Source organism: Nothoprocta perdicaria, unplaced genomic scaffold (assembly GCF_003342845.1).
Source record: "Nothoprocta perdicaria isolate Ctin4 unplaced genomic scaffold, notPer1 scaffold_44, whole genome shotgun sequence".
In the NCBI taxonomy this organism is placed as follows: domain Eukaryota; kingdom Metazoa; phylum Chordata; class Aves; order Tinamiformes; family Tinamidae; genus Nothoprocta; species Nothoprocta perdicaria.
This window is the reverse complement of record NW_020455688.1, coordinates 1612526-1629946: the sequence shown is the minus strand read 5'-3', so window position 1 is coordinate 1629946 and position 17421 is coordinate 1612526. Positions and strand designations below refer to the sequence as shown.

Here is a 17421-nt window from a genome sequence, read left to right as displayed (position 1 = left end):
GGCGATCCCGTGGAGCGGGGGGGGCTGCGGCCCGCGGCCCCTCAGCGGCACCGGGGCGGCCGCAGCCCCGGGCGGCGCTTTGGGCTCTGCCCCCGGCCTTGGGAGCGCGTTTGGGGCAGCCGGGGACTTGCTTTGGGGTCCCGCTCCTTCCTCTCCCTTCTGTGGGGGAATGGTGCAAGAAGGGGTTTTTCCCCCAATCCCGCCTTGCAGCAGGAGGACAAGGGTGGGAGCAAAGGGAATCGGCCGCCTCCGTGTCAGGTTGGCAGAGCCAGGTCACCGCTGCGCCCCGGTGCCCTGCGGATCAGCCCGCAATATTCCCTGTTTGTATCCGTGCTTCCAGTAGCACGGCTTCCCGGCGGGTGCCCATCCGAGTGGTTTGAACTTGTCCATCTTCCTCCCTTGTGCCCTAGGCAAAGCCGTCGAGAACGGCTTGAGGGGCTGCGCTCGCGGCCGGCTCCTCCGGCCCTTCCCATGGTCACTGAATCCCCCAGGCTGCGGCGGGAGCACCTGGACCTGGGCACGGGGCAACAAAGCCCACTCGGCACCAGCGGGAAGCTCAGTGGTAAATAAATAATAAACAAAAGTGAATAATGAGTGTGTATTGGGGGGAACGTGTGGGTTTGCCCATGTGAAAGCACATGGGACACCCATGGACACTCTCTTGGGTCGCTGTCCTTCCAGAACGCTTTACCCCCAGTTTTGGGGCGCCGAGTGGGACGCGCCGCACTCTGTCTCCCACACAGCCCGCGAGGAAGGTGAGCGCGTTCCCTCTCGTCTGATGGATGGAGGGACAAGCAGAGCCCCAGCGAGAGGTTAAACCGGAGCGGGAGGCGCCGACGGAAGAGCCGCTCCGTTAAAGGCATCCGGGCAATCGGCCCGTCCTGGCTGAACCGGCCCCTGCTGCACTGGTTATGTGTATCTTTGATTTTGTGTTACTTGTCATTTGACTAAACGGTTTTCAAGTCAAAGTGGTCTGCTGAAATACAGTGATTCCAGTAACTTTTGCGATAATGTTTTTGCAAAGTCACTTCTGAGGGCAAGAGAGGGGCCGAGGAGAAATAAAAATGGGTTATTTGGGACCCAGATGCAGCGTCCTTACACAAGCCAGGTTTTCAAAATTGTTTCGGAAGATTTTGTGCCACTTGAGGAATGAGGCGTATTTTCAAACCTCAGAATTGTCACAAAATTGTCCTGTGGCCCCTGATGGGGTCGGGTCTGCTGGCTCTGGGCTCATACCACACTCGGAGGAAGGTGTCCGATGTGGGGCTCCTTGCCGGCCTCCTGCTTCCCGTTCCTGCTGTTCTCTCAGCGTTTTGTGTTTCCTCCCATAGAGAGGTCTCCTCTGGCCAGGCCTGTTTAACCCCTTGTGTTTACAGCCTTTCCATACGTGCGGCTCAGCAAAAGCCACGTGGCAACTATCACCCTGACAAATTCAGCTCACAGCTGGCTTGGGGAAGAAAATCCTGAACTCCTTGCCTGTGAATTTAGATTTTTAGAGCTCTGAAGGAAATAGTTTTGTTTTGTAGTCAATTGGGATTGGAATAGAGCTTCAGTTTACCTGTCTTGGGTTCCCATCCCGTAGAGCTGCACGGATGCCTGTGAGCAGCTTAATGACTTGAGTTCTCTGACTAAAACCGAGGTGCTCTGTTTTAGGATTAATCCTCTGTTTTAAACCGAGGATCTTGTTTAGTTGTGCCAGGATCAGTCTAACATATGTGTGTCCTTGTTTACAGCCTAGTGTCTTAGAAAGAAGCCTTGCACCTCACAGATAATTGTTTTCAAGTGCTAAAATTGAGAAAAAGCTGAAGCGCAGACTACGTGTGTACTGGCATTCAGGTGTCTTTGTCAGATTATATCGAGGTAATAATTTGGTTCCATCATTTTCACAATGGACACTGTTGTATGGCTAATGCGTGTAGCACATTGCCCCGAGCACAGTGGGTCTGGGCTGCAGGAATATCCCTGGGGCCTCCTCCAGGCCAGCAATTCCCCTGCAAATGCCGCTCCTAAAGGCCAGGTGGTACCTAGGGAGGCCTTATCTCCTCCAGATGGACTGAAACAAAGCCTGCTTTTAGATAAGCGCTGTTTGACACACGCTGCTGGCGTTCCGACTTGCAGCTGTGGGGAACGGCCCGTGTTCCAGATGCAGCGGGGGCTGCTGCGGGTCCGGGCAGTGCTGGGATCCTCCTGGGAGCTGCAGGAGGTGCAGGACGGACGGGGACGTCCAGCCCCGGGTCCGTGAGGCATCGTGATTATTGATGAAATAATGAAATGGATAAAACCGTGAGGATTACGTGACTGCTTTGCACGGAGGAAAGGCCAGCGCTGATGTGTTCAGCTTGGGGCAGGAACACGCAATAAGACACATAGGAATTTGAAAATGGTGTCTCCTTCCCTTCAGTCTTTTATAAACCTTAGCCCTTTACTAGCATCTACAGCCTCGTAAGTGCCTCCAGCCTCCTTTCCTGAATAAAAATAAAACATGTAAGCCTTAATGAACAAAAATTAAGGGCTGCTGCCGTGTTCTTTGTGACTGCAAGAAGCACCTCAGTGAATCCCAGCTTCTGTGAAATGCTGCACGTGTGCAGGCAGGGAAGGGCAGGGGAGGCAGATGTTCAAAATTTATGGCTCTCTCCCTAATGAGCTGCCTGCCTAAAATTTCCCCTGGAAGAACTGCTCCGTGCAGAACAGCTGGAGAATCAGGAATACCCTGCTAAGAGCTGTGACATCTTTAATGCCTGACATTCTAAACTGCTGCTTCTTTTATTTTCACATGGGTTGAATAAATTATCCTAAATGGGAATTTGGCCAAAACACGCAAAAATACCACCTGGAAATATGGGTTGGCAAAGAGACATCTCAAAGTGGGCTTTGGTGTTCAACATTTGAGCACTGCCATCCAGTGGGCACCGGGAAATTTGCCTCCGTTCAATCAGGCCCCAGTGACACGGAGCTGTGTGTGTGTTCAGCGAGGGCACCACAGGGGCCTGGCTCCCTGAGGAACCTCAGCAGAAGTGAGGGACCCTTCACGGTGGCAAGGACAGCACCCCGAGGACCACACTGGCTGTCAATGGGGACGTCGAGCAAAGTCTCTTCTACAGACCATCACTTTAGCTGTATGGTGCAACCTCTCTGTGCATTTCCATTCCCTTAGACTCGGGACAAGAGGGTATTTTAGAGTTCCCTCAGAGGCTGCATCCTGCCTAGTCAATCAGGTGTTTTATTAGAAAGCATTTCCTATTTTCATACCAACTCAAACTGGACTGAAAAACAAGAGGAAGTTACATTGTTCCTGATGCCAAAATACCATATGCACCTTCAGAGGTATTTACAGAGGACAACTTCCCACTCCGTGCTGGGAAGTTCAGGAGGTGGCAAGCACAGATTTCAGACTTGCCTGACACAATGGACTGCTCAGCCCCTAACTTTTGCAGGTTGCATACTTGCTTTCCTGCTCAGTGATTTCATTTTTGATGGCTATCACTTGTTTCTCCAGTTGCCTGAGTTGCTCTGCCTTGTCTTGCTTGGTTTGATTCAGGTCCTGCAGTTTCTTCTCCAAATCTGTAAAAGTAAAGTGATATTTCACAGTGAGCATATTGGTTGTGAAAATAAAACCCAGGGTTTAACAGCATTTTTTTTCCCCAATCAGTTTTAAAGGAAGCAAGCCCATTCAAATGGGAAGGGTTCTTTGAGTAGCTGAAAAGTCTAGCTTCTGGATTTTTAAAGAAATCCATTTAAAGCAGTTCATTTCTCAGCATATGCTTTTGTCCATTGATTGTGATGGGCCAGGACACTGAGCTCTTAAGCATTTGGTTTAAGTAAAAAAATAAAAATTAAAAAAAAACCCCACCCTCAGAGGAACAGTGTGTCCATTGAGGAATATAAAGCCTGGACAGTTTAGATTTATATCACCTTCTTTTACAGAGGTGACTCTGCTGGTCCCTGTGAAGCTCCACAAATGAGAGCATACTGATAATGAGTCAAGACCACATTATTCATTCATATTCATTATTTCCAATGCACTTGGGCATTTGGAATGGAATGGCTGGGATGAAAAGTTCTTTTCAACCTATGTGCTCAAAAAATGAGCAAATTTTGAGATGCTGACCCAAAGAATTTCCTCCCAGGATGGAAACTTCTGTTTCAGTTCTGTTTAAATGATGCAGTAAGTTCTGATGTCAAGTCTCATCCCAGGCCCAAGGATGCTCCATGGAAAAGCCCAGAGCTGCCCTACAGGCAGAATTAGGTCCCCTGGGTGCAATTACAGGAGACAAGGTGGAATTTGGCTCTTGATTCCTCCAATGATGGTCCCAACCTGCCTGTCGGGCTGTGTTGAAGGCGCTGTGGTCTCTCCTATCCCATAGCTCAGCAGGTCCTGTGCGGATGATCCGAGATCTCCACGGAGCATGTGGAGGAAGCCACTAGGCTGGACTGATGGGCCTGGGACACGTGTCTGAGCTCCACTCTGCTGCCCACTTGGGGACATGGATGCTTCTCTACTCGTTCAAACAAGCCAATATTTATACCTGTTTTTTCTTTTCCTGCTGTTGCTCAGGGCTATCCCTGAAAGGGAACAAGGACAGGCTGGTGCAGAAAGGCTGCCTGCAGGTCTCTATTAGCAGGAGCCATCGCTCAGGTAATGCAAGTGCAGATGGAGAACAGGGGAATGATTTAAAGTCCGAACGCCCAAAGCAAGGATGTAAATCAAAGCTGCCAGCTAAATCTGCAGCTAAATTTTCCAGAGTCCGCTGCCTTAGACAGGTTAGCCTTAGACAAGTTAGGCAAGTTTTGCACTTTTCACATTCTTAAATTGCTGCAATTAAATCACTGCAAGTCCTTTTGTGGGCACTTCTTAAACTCTGCTAATAGCAACCAATTTATATCCAAAAATGTGCATAAGCCAAATCAATTTAGCTACTTTTAAACAGTTCAGGTAGATTTGAGCAGGGGTTTTCATTAGTTTTAAACTGATTTCAGGTGAACTGAGGCAGTTAGTGTCTGTAGACAAAAATTCCAGTTTAATACATGACTTTAACAATTTCCACTGCTTGCTATGGAAGTGCAAACACCACCTGTTATTCTCTTGATTTTCTTTTCAGTCTCTTCAGCCAGTTTTTCTGCTTCTTCTTTCAACTGTTTCACCTTCTCTAAAGTTACCTTTGGGGGTCCTTTGGCTTTTAGCTTCTCTTGAAGAATGCCATACTTTCTTTTAACGTCAGCAAATTCCTGTAACAAAAACCCATTGCATAGTTTAAGAAAATGTAGCATCTTACTGTTAATCTGGCATCCTGAAAGAGATTTTTCTACCTTGCTGCTTATCCCGCTTGAACCAACTTTAAATATCTCATTGTCTGAAATCTTAAAAAAAGATGTAAGATGTAAGATACTCATGCCTCTGTAATGAGTGTACATGAGTGTACACAATTACACTCAGTGCAATGAGTATACACTGAACAAAGCTTCCCCAAACCTGACAGAATTCAATTAAAGCAAACTGCCAGGTGAGCGAACCAAAGCATAAGGGGGATGAGGATGTAAAGGAAGTTTCATTTAAGCTTTTCAAGGCTTATGCTGTGTTTACTTCTTTTGATACAGCTTTTCTGTAAATCTCATTTTTGCCATGAGCCTTAATTCAAATTTAATAAATTAGCCATTATTACTTTTTTTTTTTTTTTTTTTTTTTTTTTACCACTTTTAGCAGTAATGATATTTCAAGGCTGATGCCACCCACAGAATCCCAGAATGGTCGAGGTTGGAAGGGACCTCTAGAGCTCATCTAGTGCAACCCCCTGCTCCAGCAGGGACAGCCAGAGCACGGGGCACAGGGCTGGAAGATCTCCAGAGAAGGAGACTCCACAGCCTCCCTGGGCAGCCTGTGCCAGGGCTCTGGCACCCTCACACCCATATTGATTTAGGTTTCCACAGAGGCTGCACCTGGGATTACTACTGGATTTCTCATAAGCCGTCAGCTTAGTCCTGCTCTCGCTGGTGAGCTGCAGGAGCCGGGTTCTCCTCACGTGTCACCCTAGGAACTTCTAGCAGCCTCGGTGCATTCACAAAAACCAGAGCTATTGCAAAGCACCTAGCCAACGCAGGGCTCTGTGCAATTCCCACAGCTGTTTTTGCTGAAGAATGGCACTAAATGAATGGCCAGACTGCTTCCATCACACATATTTTAATATCTGTTTTTGTGGGTTGTTCTGTTGTGTTTGTTGGTGCCCATGGTGACTATGAGTCTTATACACAGAGCTAGGAAAAATGTCATGGAGTAGTCAGACAAATGGATGTGTTTCTTTCATTCAGGCTTCAACAACAGAATTGTTACTTGCTAGAATACCTTAAAAGAAATGATTCTTAACCCATGGGATTTTACACTGGGTGGCATACTCAAAACTTCAACACAGTTTTGAGGGGAGAAATGTAACACAATCGCACTGCTGAATCAAAAGTACAAGGCATAAAAGGGATATATATATCTATTTCTTTCACATGTGACAGAATAGCTTACATTATTGATATTCTGAGCTTGCTTGTGTGCTGCTTCTGCCCCTGCTTTGGCATTGGTAGCTTGATTCCTATTCTTCATCATTTCCATCTGCAACGTGGCAATTTCATCTTGCATCCGAGATTGTTTTGCTGAGAAGTCATTTAGTTCATCGCTTGTCTTGTTCACTTGAGTCTCAGCCTAAAACAGAGCAATTGGAAGCTGCGTTTTTATGCCACGTCCCTCCAACCTACAGACCTCAGCCACGAAGGAGAGATTAAGGTCAGCTGATGAGCAGAGGAGCCCCCAAGATGCTATGGAGCTGAGGTCATAACTGAGCCACATTCTGCTTTTGTTTATTTTTACACTTACGTTGGGGAAACTTAGAGACTTTTTCTTTTCTAAAATGTAGCTAATGAAGAAATTAAAAGATGTCCAGCAAGATACCTGTGAGATTTGTGTTCTGATTTCTTGTATCTTTTCATTTAGGTTTTTGAAAGTTCTTCTGGAGTGTCCTTGGGAGTTTACAACATTTTTGAGTGTGTTATTAATTTCATTCACAGGTGGAAGAGCTTTTGCTGATTTGCTAAAGCAAAAAAAAAAAAAAAAAAAAAAAGAATTTGGAGGCTGAAGAAAGGAGACATTTCAATTCCACCCACGCTCATCTGTAGAAATGCTCCCTTGAGTCCAAACACCATCCATTACAAATTGTGGCAGTTATTTGTAACTGTGCATAGCAGCTGGCAAAGCAAAATGCTAGCAAGGGATCTTATGTGTGAATATATTGGATAACAGATTAATGATGATGGTAGCTGGTTACCTGGTGGGGTACTGTTGTTATGGAAAGCTCACCTGAAAGGAGAACATATTTTTTCCCAATTCTTCTTGGCTCTTTATCACAGAATCCCAGAATGGTTGAGGCTGGAAGGGACCTCTAGGGATCACCTAGTCCAACCCCCTGCTCCAGCACAGGGCACAGGGCGGCATCCAGGCACCTTTGGAAGATCTCCAGAGAAGGAGACTCCACAGCCTCCCTGGGCAGCCTGGGCCAGGGCTCGGGCACCCTCACACCAAACAAGTTCTTCCTCACATGCACATGGAGCTGCCTGGGTTTCAACTTGCACCCATTGCCCCTTGTCCTGTCACTGGCCACCACTGAGAAGAGTTTGGCCGCTTCTTCCCTACATTCTCCCCTCAGGTACATAGACATATTGGTCGGATCCCCTCTCAACCTTCTCTTCTACAGGGCCCAGTTCACTCAGTCTCTCCTCATACGAGAGATGCTCCAGTCCCTTCATCATCTTCGTTGCCCTCCGCTGGACCCTCTCTAGAAGCTCCGCGTCCCTCTTGTCCTGGGGAGCCCAGAGCTGCCCCCAATACTCCAGGTGCGGCCTCCCCAGAGCTGAGCAGAGGGGCAGGATCCCCTCCCTCGAGCAGCCCTATCCAAACCTCACAGGGAAGCAGATCAAATGATCCAGCAGGTCCCACGTGTGGGTAAGTGGCTGCTTTGGTTTCCTGTGCTCTGCTTGGCGAGTTCAGCGAGTTCAGAGCCCACAGCTCTGTGCAGCTCGAGCGGTCACGGCTCGTGGCTGCTGGAGAGGCCCTTGCAGAAGGGGCCATACAAAACCACCTCTAATCTGAGTTTTCTTTCCAGTGTTATTCCATTATTATTATTATTATGTCCCAGTGTTATTAGGATTTTTAACTGCCTGGGGTATGGAGCAGCATTATTGCACACAGTGCAATTTCAGCTGGATTTAGCCCATCCGTAAGAGAATATTCTACTCACTCGGCTTCTTTTGCCTTCACCAGCAGCTTCAGAGCTTCTTTCATCTTTCTGTTTCTCTTAGTCACGTTCAGTTCGTACTTCTCACAGTAGCTCATAAGGTTTCTGATTTTGTCAAGCATGTTTGCAAGCTCCTGCGGGGCCAGGGGAAGGTTTATTTGCAGAACATAGTTTGCCACCTTCTCGATGTCCTCTGGAGGTGCACTCTCATCTTAAAAAAAAAAAAAGAAAAAAAAAGAAAAAAAAAGAAAAAAAAGGAAAACAGAATTTAGAGCATTCTGAAACATTCTGAAATTTCCCAGTGGAAGGTAAATGACCATTACGGTTGTCTACCCATTGAGACGTGGCAGAACAAAGCTGACAAGCACAGCAAGGGGGTAAGAGATTTATCCCCAGCATTTTGTAATTTAATATTATGTCTCCAGGTACTGCTATTAGTGTTGTCAGAGCTGTCTAAAAATAAGGGCTTGGAGCTGCTTTGAAGAGAGTTATTAAAACGGGGATTTAGCAGTGAACCTCAGCAGGGTTTAGCTCGGCGCAGGGCGCAGTGAGACGCGTCCGAGCCCGTTTCTCCTCGGCCACCACCACCAGGTCTGAAAAGTGGCTCCTTCATTGCCTAATAGGAAAGTTGGGTCACACTGACATAGGATGAGAATTTGCAGTGGAAAAACTGTATTCTGCTAAGTCCCCTTGCAGATTATTTCTTCGGAGCTCCCCCTGTGCACGGACACACTGGGCTAGAGCAGTTCAAGCCTTGCAAAGCCTCATCATGGTTTCCCGTTGTACTCCCTTCCTCTACAGGCAAAACCTTGGCTGACCAAGCAGTTGGAACACACACTAAATGTTGGAATTCATGCTGCAAAATAACTTACCAGGAATTAAATAATAGGCATCTACAGGGCAAAGGGAAGCACATGCTTGAGATTTATTTGCTGCGGAAATATGTCAATGTACAGGAGAGCAGATTTAATGCATCTGCAAGCACCTGTAACAAGCTGCTACAGTTAATAAATTCTGGTTTACAAAGCAAAAATACTACAAAACATAAAAGATGAGCCAAAAGAATGGATTTGGCAGTCATTACCAAATAAAATCGGAGAATTTCAAGGCTTTAAAGGAAGATTTTCCTCCAAAACTGCCAAAAGGTAAGGACTGCAGTCCTTACAAAATTATGAAATGGGCTGCATTCAAGAGATGAAAAAAATACATATTTTACATTTTTAACCCTCCTTTTATGCACATTTCTTAAAAGAAATCTTAGGGTCCATCTCTTTACAACTTTTTTTCATAGGGTGGAAAAAGTTTTAGGTATGTATGGTTGTTTTGTTATTTTTAATGGGAGCTAAAGTTCCTCTGGAATCCTTTGATTCCTCAAGTTACAGCTTTATGGAGAAGATGGAGCCGTACGTCCCTTTGTATCCGAATTCCCACGCTCCCTCCTTAGAGCTTCTATTTATGGGGCTGGAGGAAGGGGATGGAATAACAATTCGAGGATGTATTGGATCATGCCTGGACATTATATATTACATGAAATTACATCAGTGGCACTTCATTCAGATCAACCAGGAACCGAGGGAATTACACGAATGTTTCATATTAAGAAAATGAAGATGACTCAACAGATCTATGGGAAAAGTCATACAAAATAATGTCTTCTGGGAGAAAGGAAAACTATAAAAAAAAGAAATTGAAAAAGATTTCTCAGATCAGGAGGCAGCCAAGAAGTTAGATAGGTACATAACTAAACTTTTTCTGTGTATCATGGAATATATGAAAGAAAATGAGTTAGAAAGTGCATTTTTTTCATATTTACCTAATAAGAAGACTTTTACTTTTTTGATGAACTCCTTAGTGATCTCCCGGTCCACTTGAATTCGATTTTTAGCTCTCTCTAGTTCCCCATTTAATCGTGAGCCTTTCAACTTGGTGTCTTCTGCCATTTTTCTGAGGCTTTCAACCTGGAAATATTTTTAGAAATAGCAGTGCCTGCCTCTGGAGATTACACACATTGCCTGGCCAGCTGAATTCTGACACTAAAATAATTTTGATATGATTCTCAGATGGAATCGCTCGATCCCAGGAGGGATGGAAAAGATGGACTGGCTTTGGAAATGACTTTCAGGAACTCCAGAAGTTGTCATATCACCATCTTCATCTGGCCTTGGAGCAAAGCCTAAACCAAGCATTTTTCTTTCTCTCTAAATATCACTAAACCACAACCTCTTCTCTCTCTAAAGGGAGACACTGGCAGCTATTTTCTCTTGCAGTTTTACACTGTGTGAGTAACAGATCCAGTTAAGAGAAAGGCACCTAATTCATTTGCCTCTTCACTTTGGAATTACTGTTAAAATTATGTTCAAGGGGAATTTCTAAGCCCATTAGCTGTAACGAGTTCTCATGTGTATTTTAAAATGAGGCAATGGATGCCCAAGCACCCTGGAAGGGCAATACAAATTCACAGCAGAATTACATTTCTGTTGGATTTTTTTTTTTTTTTTGCCTGAAATTGCAACAAGCGTCATCTCTGATGGCTAATGAGAACAAACTGTCTTTCCTTCTGCTTTGGGATTTGTCTGCTTTGCTTCCTTTGCACATGTTGTGTTGGCCACACTTCGCTTGAGTTATTTCCACTGCTACTGTGAAGCAAAGGGGAGCAGCCCATCACTTGATGCTCTTCTAAATGTTAGCAAGGAAGGGGCACAAAGCTTTGGATTTAAATTATTTGCAAAATTCTTTAACAGCAAGCAAAAAAAAAAAAAAAAAAAAAAAAAGAAGTTATATAGAGTTATATAGACTTAAGTTTAATGTTGTAGGGAAGAGTAAAGTATAACTAGTAACTAGTCCCTTATGAAACCAGGACCTAGCTCCCTCAAGTACTGAATTGTGCTGTTTTTGTGGGATTGGGACATAGTCTATCCTGTCAAAGGAGCTGCTGTCAAAGGAGCAAGGGCATTTTTTCTAGGATTGGGATTTTTTTATGCATCTTTCCTAATTTTAGCTGCCTGCAAATTAGCCACATAAAATCTAAAACAGCCACCTTTGCAGAGTGGAAAGAAAAATCATCTTCCAGTAGTGACTACTGCATCCTCATGTATGTGTCTGATATGGAGAAGAAAGAGCTGGAGCTGCCTGTTTCTTTCTCCCAATTCCAACATGAGGGTAGAGGCAGGTCCTGCCAGGGTAGGGGGGTCCTGCCAGGTCCCCTGCCATGAAGCAAGGTGGTAGGAATCCCATCCTTAGCACCTTGCTCAACATCAGCAATATGTTCTGGAAGTGAGCTGGGCTTTTCTGCATCTCATCTCTGTGCTCCAGGCAGCTTCTCCTCCCTAATGGGACAAAGCAGCAGAGAAAGAGCCATCTTGGTGAAAGCAGCAGGACCACAGGACGTGTTGAGTTCCCTGGATTTTGAGCATTTTAGCAAAAGTGCGCTTATGGACAAGACACTGTTCTCCATGAAGGGATTGTCCCATTCCCCATCCTCCATCCATTTCACCGAACAAACGCACATTTGAGATACAGCACCTGATTCTCGGGATCCTGCAGCTGATTAGTCAGGTTTTGTAAGGACAGAGCAGTCTCCTTGGCTCTCCTGGACGCCTCTGTGGCGCGAGGACGAGCTCCCCTGCAGCCTGGGCCATGGCACTGCTGGAGCCCGTGCCCGCCTCGGCACCGAGCTGCTCCACACAGAGCTGAAACACACGGCTGATTTCCTGGCGCCCCACAGACCTGTGGCAAACAACAGCTTTGTGTCAAGATTCCTCTGTGGTTCTCAGCAAGGAAGATGTTTAATGTCACATGGACAGTGAATTCATATGGAGATTTCCCCTGAGAGTCCGAACTCTCCAAAGATCCCCTTCCTTGACTTAAAGGATGCAATGGCAACCCATGGCTTCAAGCATCTCCTTGCAAGACCCACATGGGCTCCATATGCTGGACTAAAACATTCACTTCACTCCTCTATGACAAAAATGAAATGCTGAATTGTCCCCTGGCCGTATCCAGCCCATGGATATGTCCTAAAGGATCCAGATCATCCCCTCTCACACAACATGGTACCACATCACCAGCAGGCAGGTCTTACTCAGGCACTCAGCAATGATTCATCTGGCAAAATGCACATAGCTTTATATCTATATTTATACATATAGCCAATGAAAAAAAAATAGCCTTTTTTTCTTTTTTGATACCAACAACCTGCTATCAAAGAAAAAGACTAATGCTACTTTGGGGTACGTTGGTGGGAAGGAGACCTTGTTTACGTGCCAAATGTCACTAAGAATTCTCAGGCTGCATCCTAACAGGTCCATGGTCGTGGACGTAATGAGCAGTTTGGGTTACCCTGTATCTATTGTCTACGATGTAGTCCAGCCAGATGCTGGCTCTTTGAAGTCTTTGGGAAGAAAATGGACACTAACAAAGCCTTGAGAAGAACTGTGGGAAAACTAGGGTCCAGCAGCCCTGTAGGGCCAAAGATCTTGATATTTCATCCTTCCCTGGAGCTTCAGGAGCATAATGGACTTTTTCATCTTTGGTCCAGTTAAGTCCATTTTAGGCACCATGCTCTCCAGTGTGATCGTCTCACACTTGGGTACAACTGTGGCACATATGAACGATAAAAGAGGCACAGGGTACAAATGTACTCAGTTATGCACGACTCAAAAAAGAAAAAAGAATGGTTGAATTGTTCCTATAGAGATAAAACAGTTAGATATTTTCACATGGATAGTCTAGACAGATTTTCTCTTCCTGGTCTGGCAGCGTTGGCTGAAGATGCTCTGATTACTGCCTAGCAGGACGTTATTATCCCTTCCCATCCCACAGGTGACGCAGAGGAGCATGTGAGGACCCCTCATCCACTCTAGGGCAAAGTTCTCAGCTTAGTTTAAGCTGCAGATGATGATGTTTAGGGCTTACACTTTACCCTGAGGTGCTCTCGAGCCTAGAGAGTGCTTCAATAACTGTGCCAGCTCTGCGTGGGAGGAATGGCTCCCAGGAGGGTGGTGGTCGCTAGCACCTGACCAGAACAGCTGTTTCTAAGAAAGCTGCATGTCTGTGCCAGGGAACATTTTCCAGATTTGAGACACACGTAAACATCCTTTTAAAACAGAAATCACTAGGAACAACTAGAAGGAGATTTTTATTTAGCTCCCATTAAAAATCCATAGCCACCTACCTTTTCATTCAAGGTTTGGATGTCAGAGGTGTTGATAATCTTGAGTTGGTCCAGCACATTTCTTTCTTTGAGGGTAAAATTGTCCAGCTTAGCAAGTACACCCTTTCTGGTGTATTCAGAATATCTTACAATAGGGGTTGTCCCACTGGTTTTCTTTTCAGCCAACAACGATATTTCGAAGTATTTCCTAATGTGGTTGACAGCCTCTATAGGAACAGAAATAATGTTTAGTACAGACTGCATTTTTGTTATATTAAATTGCTATATTTAATTGAATTGAATTGAGTTTGTGTCGCTAGTGCTTGATCTGGAATAGCAAGGAAGGACATAAACTGTAACCTTCTCAGTCAGGTTTTTCAATCTCTCATTCACCCAGCTGCTAAATAGAAACAGCTGTTGATGACCATAAAACCAGCTCAGATGGATGTAAATGCAGTGGATCCTATGTCATTTCAGAGCCCACAGTACATGGGAAGCCAGTGGAAGTTACAAAAGCATAAAGGGAATCTGATTAATGATATAAACTACTATTGATTTGTAATCCTCAGTAGTCCCTCCATTCCCACAGTTACTGATTTGACAGAAGCTCCCATCATTTTTGCTGTTCTGAGGTTCAGGGAGGAGAACTGCTTCTGTCACTCATAAAAATGAAAGGACCATTCTGTGACTCATGAAAGCATTTGTCCTGTTGCTACTCAGCACCCAAAAGTTAAATGGTTGGTGGAATTGAGGCCAAAATTTAGAATATAAATGTGAGCTTATAAATTTCACTTGGTTTTGGAAAAATTTAATCTTAGAGTTGATGCATATTCCCATTGCCCAAACCTCTACTCTAGGCAACAAATGCTTTCCATCAAAGGTGTTTCTTGTTTGCTTAGTGTAAGCCTTCCTTTAAGCAGAGACTCAAAAAGGGTGAAGAAAATCACATTTTGTTTGCAGATTAATAGCCTAAAGAAAGAACTATGGTCCTTTGAAAACTATAATTTAAAGTTGCTGCTGTCAAGGCTGCACAGACCTCCAGTGAACTCACAGATTTCCCAAGGCCCTAGGGAGAAATACGTGCCATAAGCCAGAACTGATGATTTGCAATAGAAAAGGCTGTAAAGGTCACTGATGAACATCCATCTCTCTCTGTGTTGGTAACCAGCTCAGTTTCCACCGAAGTCAATCACTGAACAAGGCACTAAAACACTTGGCCTTACTTTGATTCAAGTCCATCAGAGCTTAGTTATTGCATGGAGTCAGGTTTATTTATTTCATGGTTTAGCTCTTGGAAATACCAAATCTAAATCTTTTACAAATTTAGATCTTTATACAAAACATCTGACAAGGGCATCACAATATCTGAGCAAGGGATTATTTTCTATACAAGAATTCCATCGCAGGAATATTTTACAGTGGGTCAGCTCTCCATTAAATATCCTAAAGGCATTTCACATGCTTGCTTTGTGATGGAGCTGTAGCATTTCCAAGTTCTTTTACTTTAAACATAGCATCTTAGCACTGAGTGCATGCCTGTGAAGAAGCCTGAGCCCTGAGCTTTGGTTTGCTTAGTCCTCTGCAAAGACGTAGGTCAGACCCCATTCCCTTCCATGTGTCTAAGGCACAAATGTCTCCCAAGTGGGATACATGGATGTATCCTCCATCCTGCTCTACGCCATTTGCTTGGGCTGGTGAAGGAGGGAGAGGGAAGAGTTGGCAGAACAACGACAAGGATGTGCTGCTGGTCCTGAGTTGGGGATGGGGCAAGGAGGCCAGGTCTCTCCAGGACACTGCTGCTGTGTTGAGGGACTAACTGGTGCTGCTAGCTGCTTGGTAGCAGGACCAACGAATACTTGTGGCCCTGACCAGAAATGCAGCTTAAACTCAAGGTCTTGCCCTCCCCACACCCCCGTGTGCCTTTTATAGAACTGTTTATCTGCCTCCAGATGCCTGAAGAGTGAAGCGGGCTTGGAGTGCAACCAGAGAGCATCACGGATGCTTCAGCTGTGCATCCATTGACCTCCCTGGGATTTATTGTTTCTTCGCTTTCCTGACTTTCTCAAAGTCAACACAATACATGATTAAACTGGGAAACTGAGCCTGGGAGAAATGCCTTCAATCTTAGTTCATCTCTCTTCTTCCTCTTCCTTTCCTTCAGCTTTATACTCCATTGACCTTTCCTTCATGCTTTCCAATGTTATTTAGGCTGATCCTTCTCTTGCTTGAATGAAACACAGACGGAGTTTCATTCACCAATGAGGTGCATTGCCTCTATCTTGTGTCATCCACAGTGCTCACTGAATCTTTGAGAGGCTCTCCCAGCTGTTTCCAAGGTCAGTTAGTGGAACATACACTGTTGGCTTCCTCTTGCCCTTGTAGTATCTGATCAAGAGTCCCAGCTGGCACACTTCTCTCCTTCTCCAGAAACCAGTTTGTGACATTGTCATTAGTATTAGCAGCTGATGGAGACTATACTTAGCTCAAGCATGGATGGTGTAATTCTTTCAAAAATGCCAAGGAACTCAATTCTGACTCCACAATTTTTTGGTGGTTGAGAGCTTGTTCCTCACCACATGAACTTACGCATTTTCTCATGGGAACACCAGGAAGTTACAGCATGCCTCCCAGCTTTAATTAAACAAACACTTATTACACAACATTTTTAAAGTATTGCTAAGAGAAATAGGAGTCAGAAGTAGGGGGAAAAAATCTTCTTTTCTTCTAGCTTTTGATCTTTTAGTCTATATTGTGAAACCAGGTAGCTTTGGAACTTTATATCAGGATTCATCAGACAGATTGATGTGGCTCTGGCACATGCATCTGAAATTTTGGATGCTAGAAACCACAGCACTTGAAAATAAAGGGGAATTTGGAAAGTCACTATAAAAATGTTGTTAGTATTTACATTTTTGCAATATCAAGGGAAACTAAAATCTAGGTATTTTGGGGGAAACATTGTGTGATTCCGTGGTAAGAAAAATGTGCACAGAATTTTATGGAAAATATTCACCTTTTTCCAGGAATCCCTGTCTGCCTTACCTTTGAGATTCAAGTAATGAAAACTGTGATGTAGAAGTTTTTTCTGCTGTAGAAGCTCATAGAGCTGGTCAGCTTCTTCCCTAATCTCTTCTATTCTCCCATTAAAGTCAGGAAATTCATAAAATATATTGTGAAGCGGATCCATTTGTGCAGCTTTTTGTCTAAAAGGGAAATTACAGAAGTCACATTGCTCTTAGACATTGCTCTTAGACTAGATCTGAGAGAAGAGACATGCAATATTTTGAGGACAACAGATCATTTTCTAACTGAGAAAAACCATATACTTGTAATGGCTAATTTAGGAAACTTTTAGGATGAACTTGTGAAGTTCCAGCATATAAGTATAGACTTGTGGACGACAAATAATTTTTATATTTATGGATTAATTTGTTGACACATCAACTGAAAACTGTAAATTCATGGTCCAGCATCTTATCTGAGATGCGAAAACCAGGATTTGAAGTGGAGGGCATGGCTGGTGGGGCACCAGGGAAGGCAGCTTTCTCAACTAAGCAACCTTTACAGGGGTAGTAGAGTCCTTACTGCACAGAAGCATGAAAATCCTTGATGCCCGCAACTGTCTCCAACGAAAGAACAGGATGTTTCAAAATTCCTTCAATCTCAGTGATGGTGTTTTCAAAGCCTTGGAAGTGTGCATCACAGCGGGCCCTTCGTCCTCCTGCATCTTCCAGCTTTGCAGCGAACCTCATTAACCCTTGCGCAGTCTGCGACAGGGCAGTAATTTCAGCATCCCACTGACCAAAACACAGGTGACACTGAGGGCAAGAGGGAAACTCCTTCCGGAAGCCGCGGGCGCAGCGGTCGCACGAGGTGCCGGTGACGCCCGCGCGGCAGCTGCAGGCCCCGGTGCCCTGGTCGCATGTGGGCCGGCCCGTTCCCTCCCGGTTACACCGGCACTCTGCAGCGAGGGGACACAAAGGCATAGAGCGTTGCTTC

The 17421-nt window shown here is 44.9% G+C and overlaps 1 protein-coding gene across 1 annotated transcript in view; it reads right to left on the bottom strand.

The window, feature by feature from the left end:
- Positions 1–3275: 3275 nt before the first annotated feature.
- Positions 3276–17421, bottom strand: part of LAMB4 (laminin subunit beta 4) — a 44469-nt gene continuing 30323 nt past the window's right edge. Inside the window, exons 25-34 of the mRNA XM_026046388.1 lie at positions 17008–17383; positions 16465–16625; positions 13444–13649; positions 11793–11996; positions 10084–10228; positions 8274–8481; positions 6932–7070; positions 6509–6685; positions 5073–5226; positions 3276–3561 (exon numbers count right to left, since the gene is read on the bottom strand). Of these exons, the coding sequence (XP_025902173.1) occupies positions 3422–3561; positions 5073–5226; positions 6509–6685; positions 6932–7070; positions 8274–8481; positions 10084–10228; positions 11793–11996; positions 13444–13649; positions 16465–16625; positions 17008–17383 (1910 nt within the window). The 3' untranslated portion in view covers positions 3276–3421. The remainder of the gene's footprint in view (positions 3562–5072; positions 5227–6508; positions 6686–6931; positions 7071–8273; positions 8482–10083; positions 10229–11792; positions 11997–13443; positions 13650–16464; positions 16626–17007; positions 17384–17421) is intronic.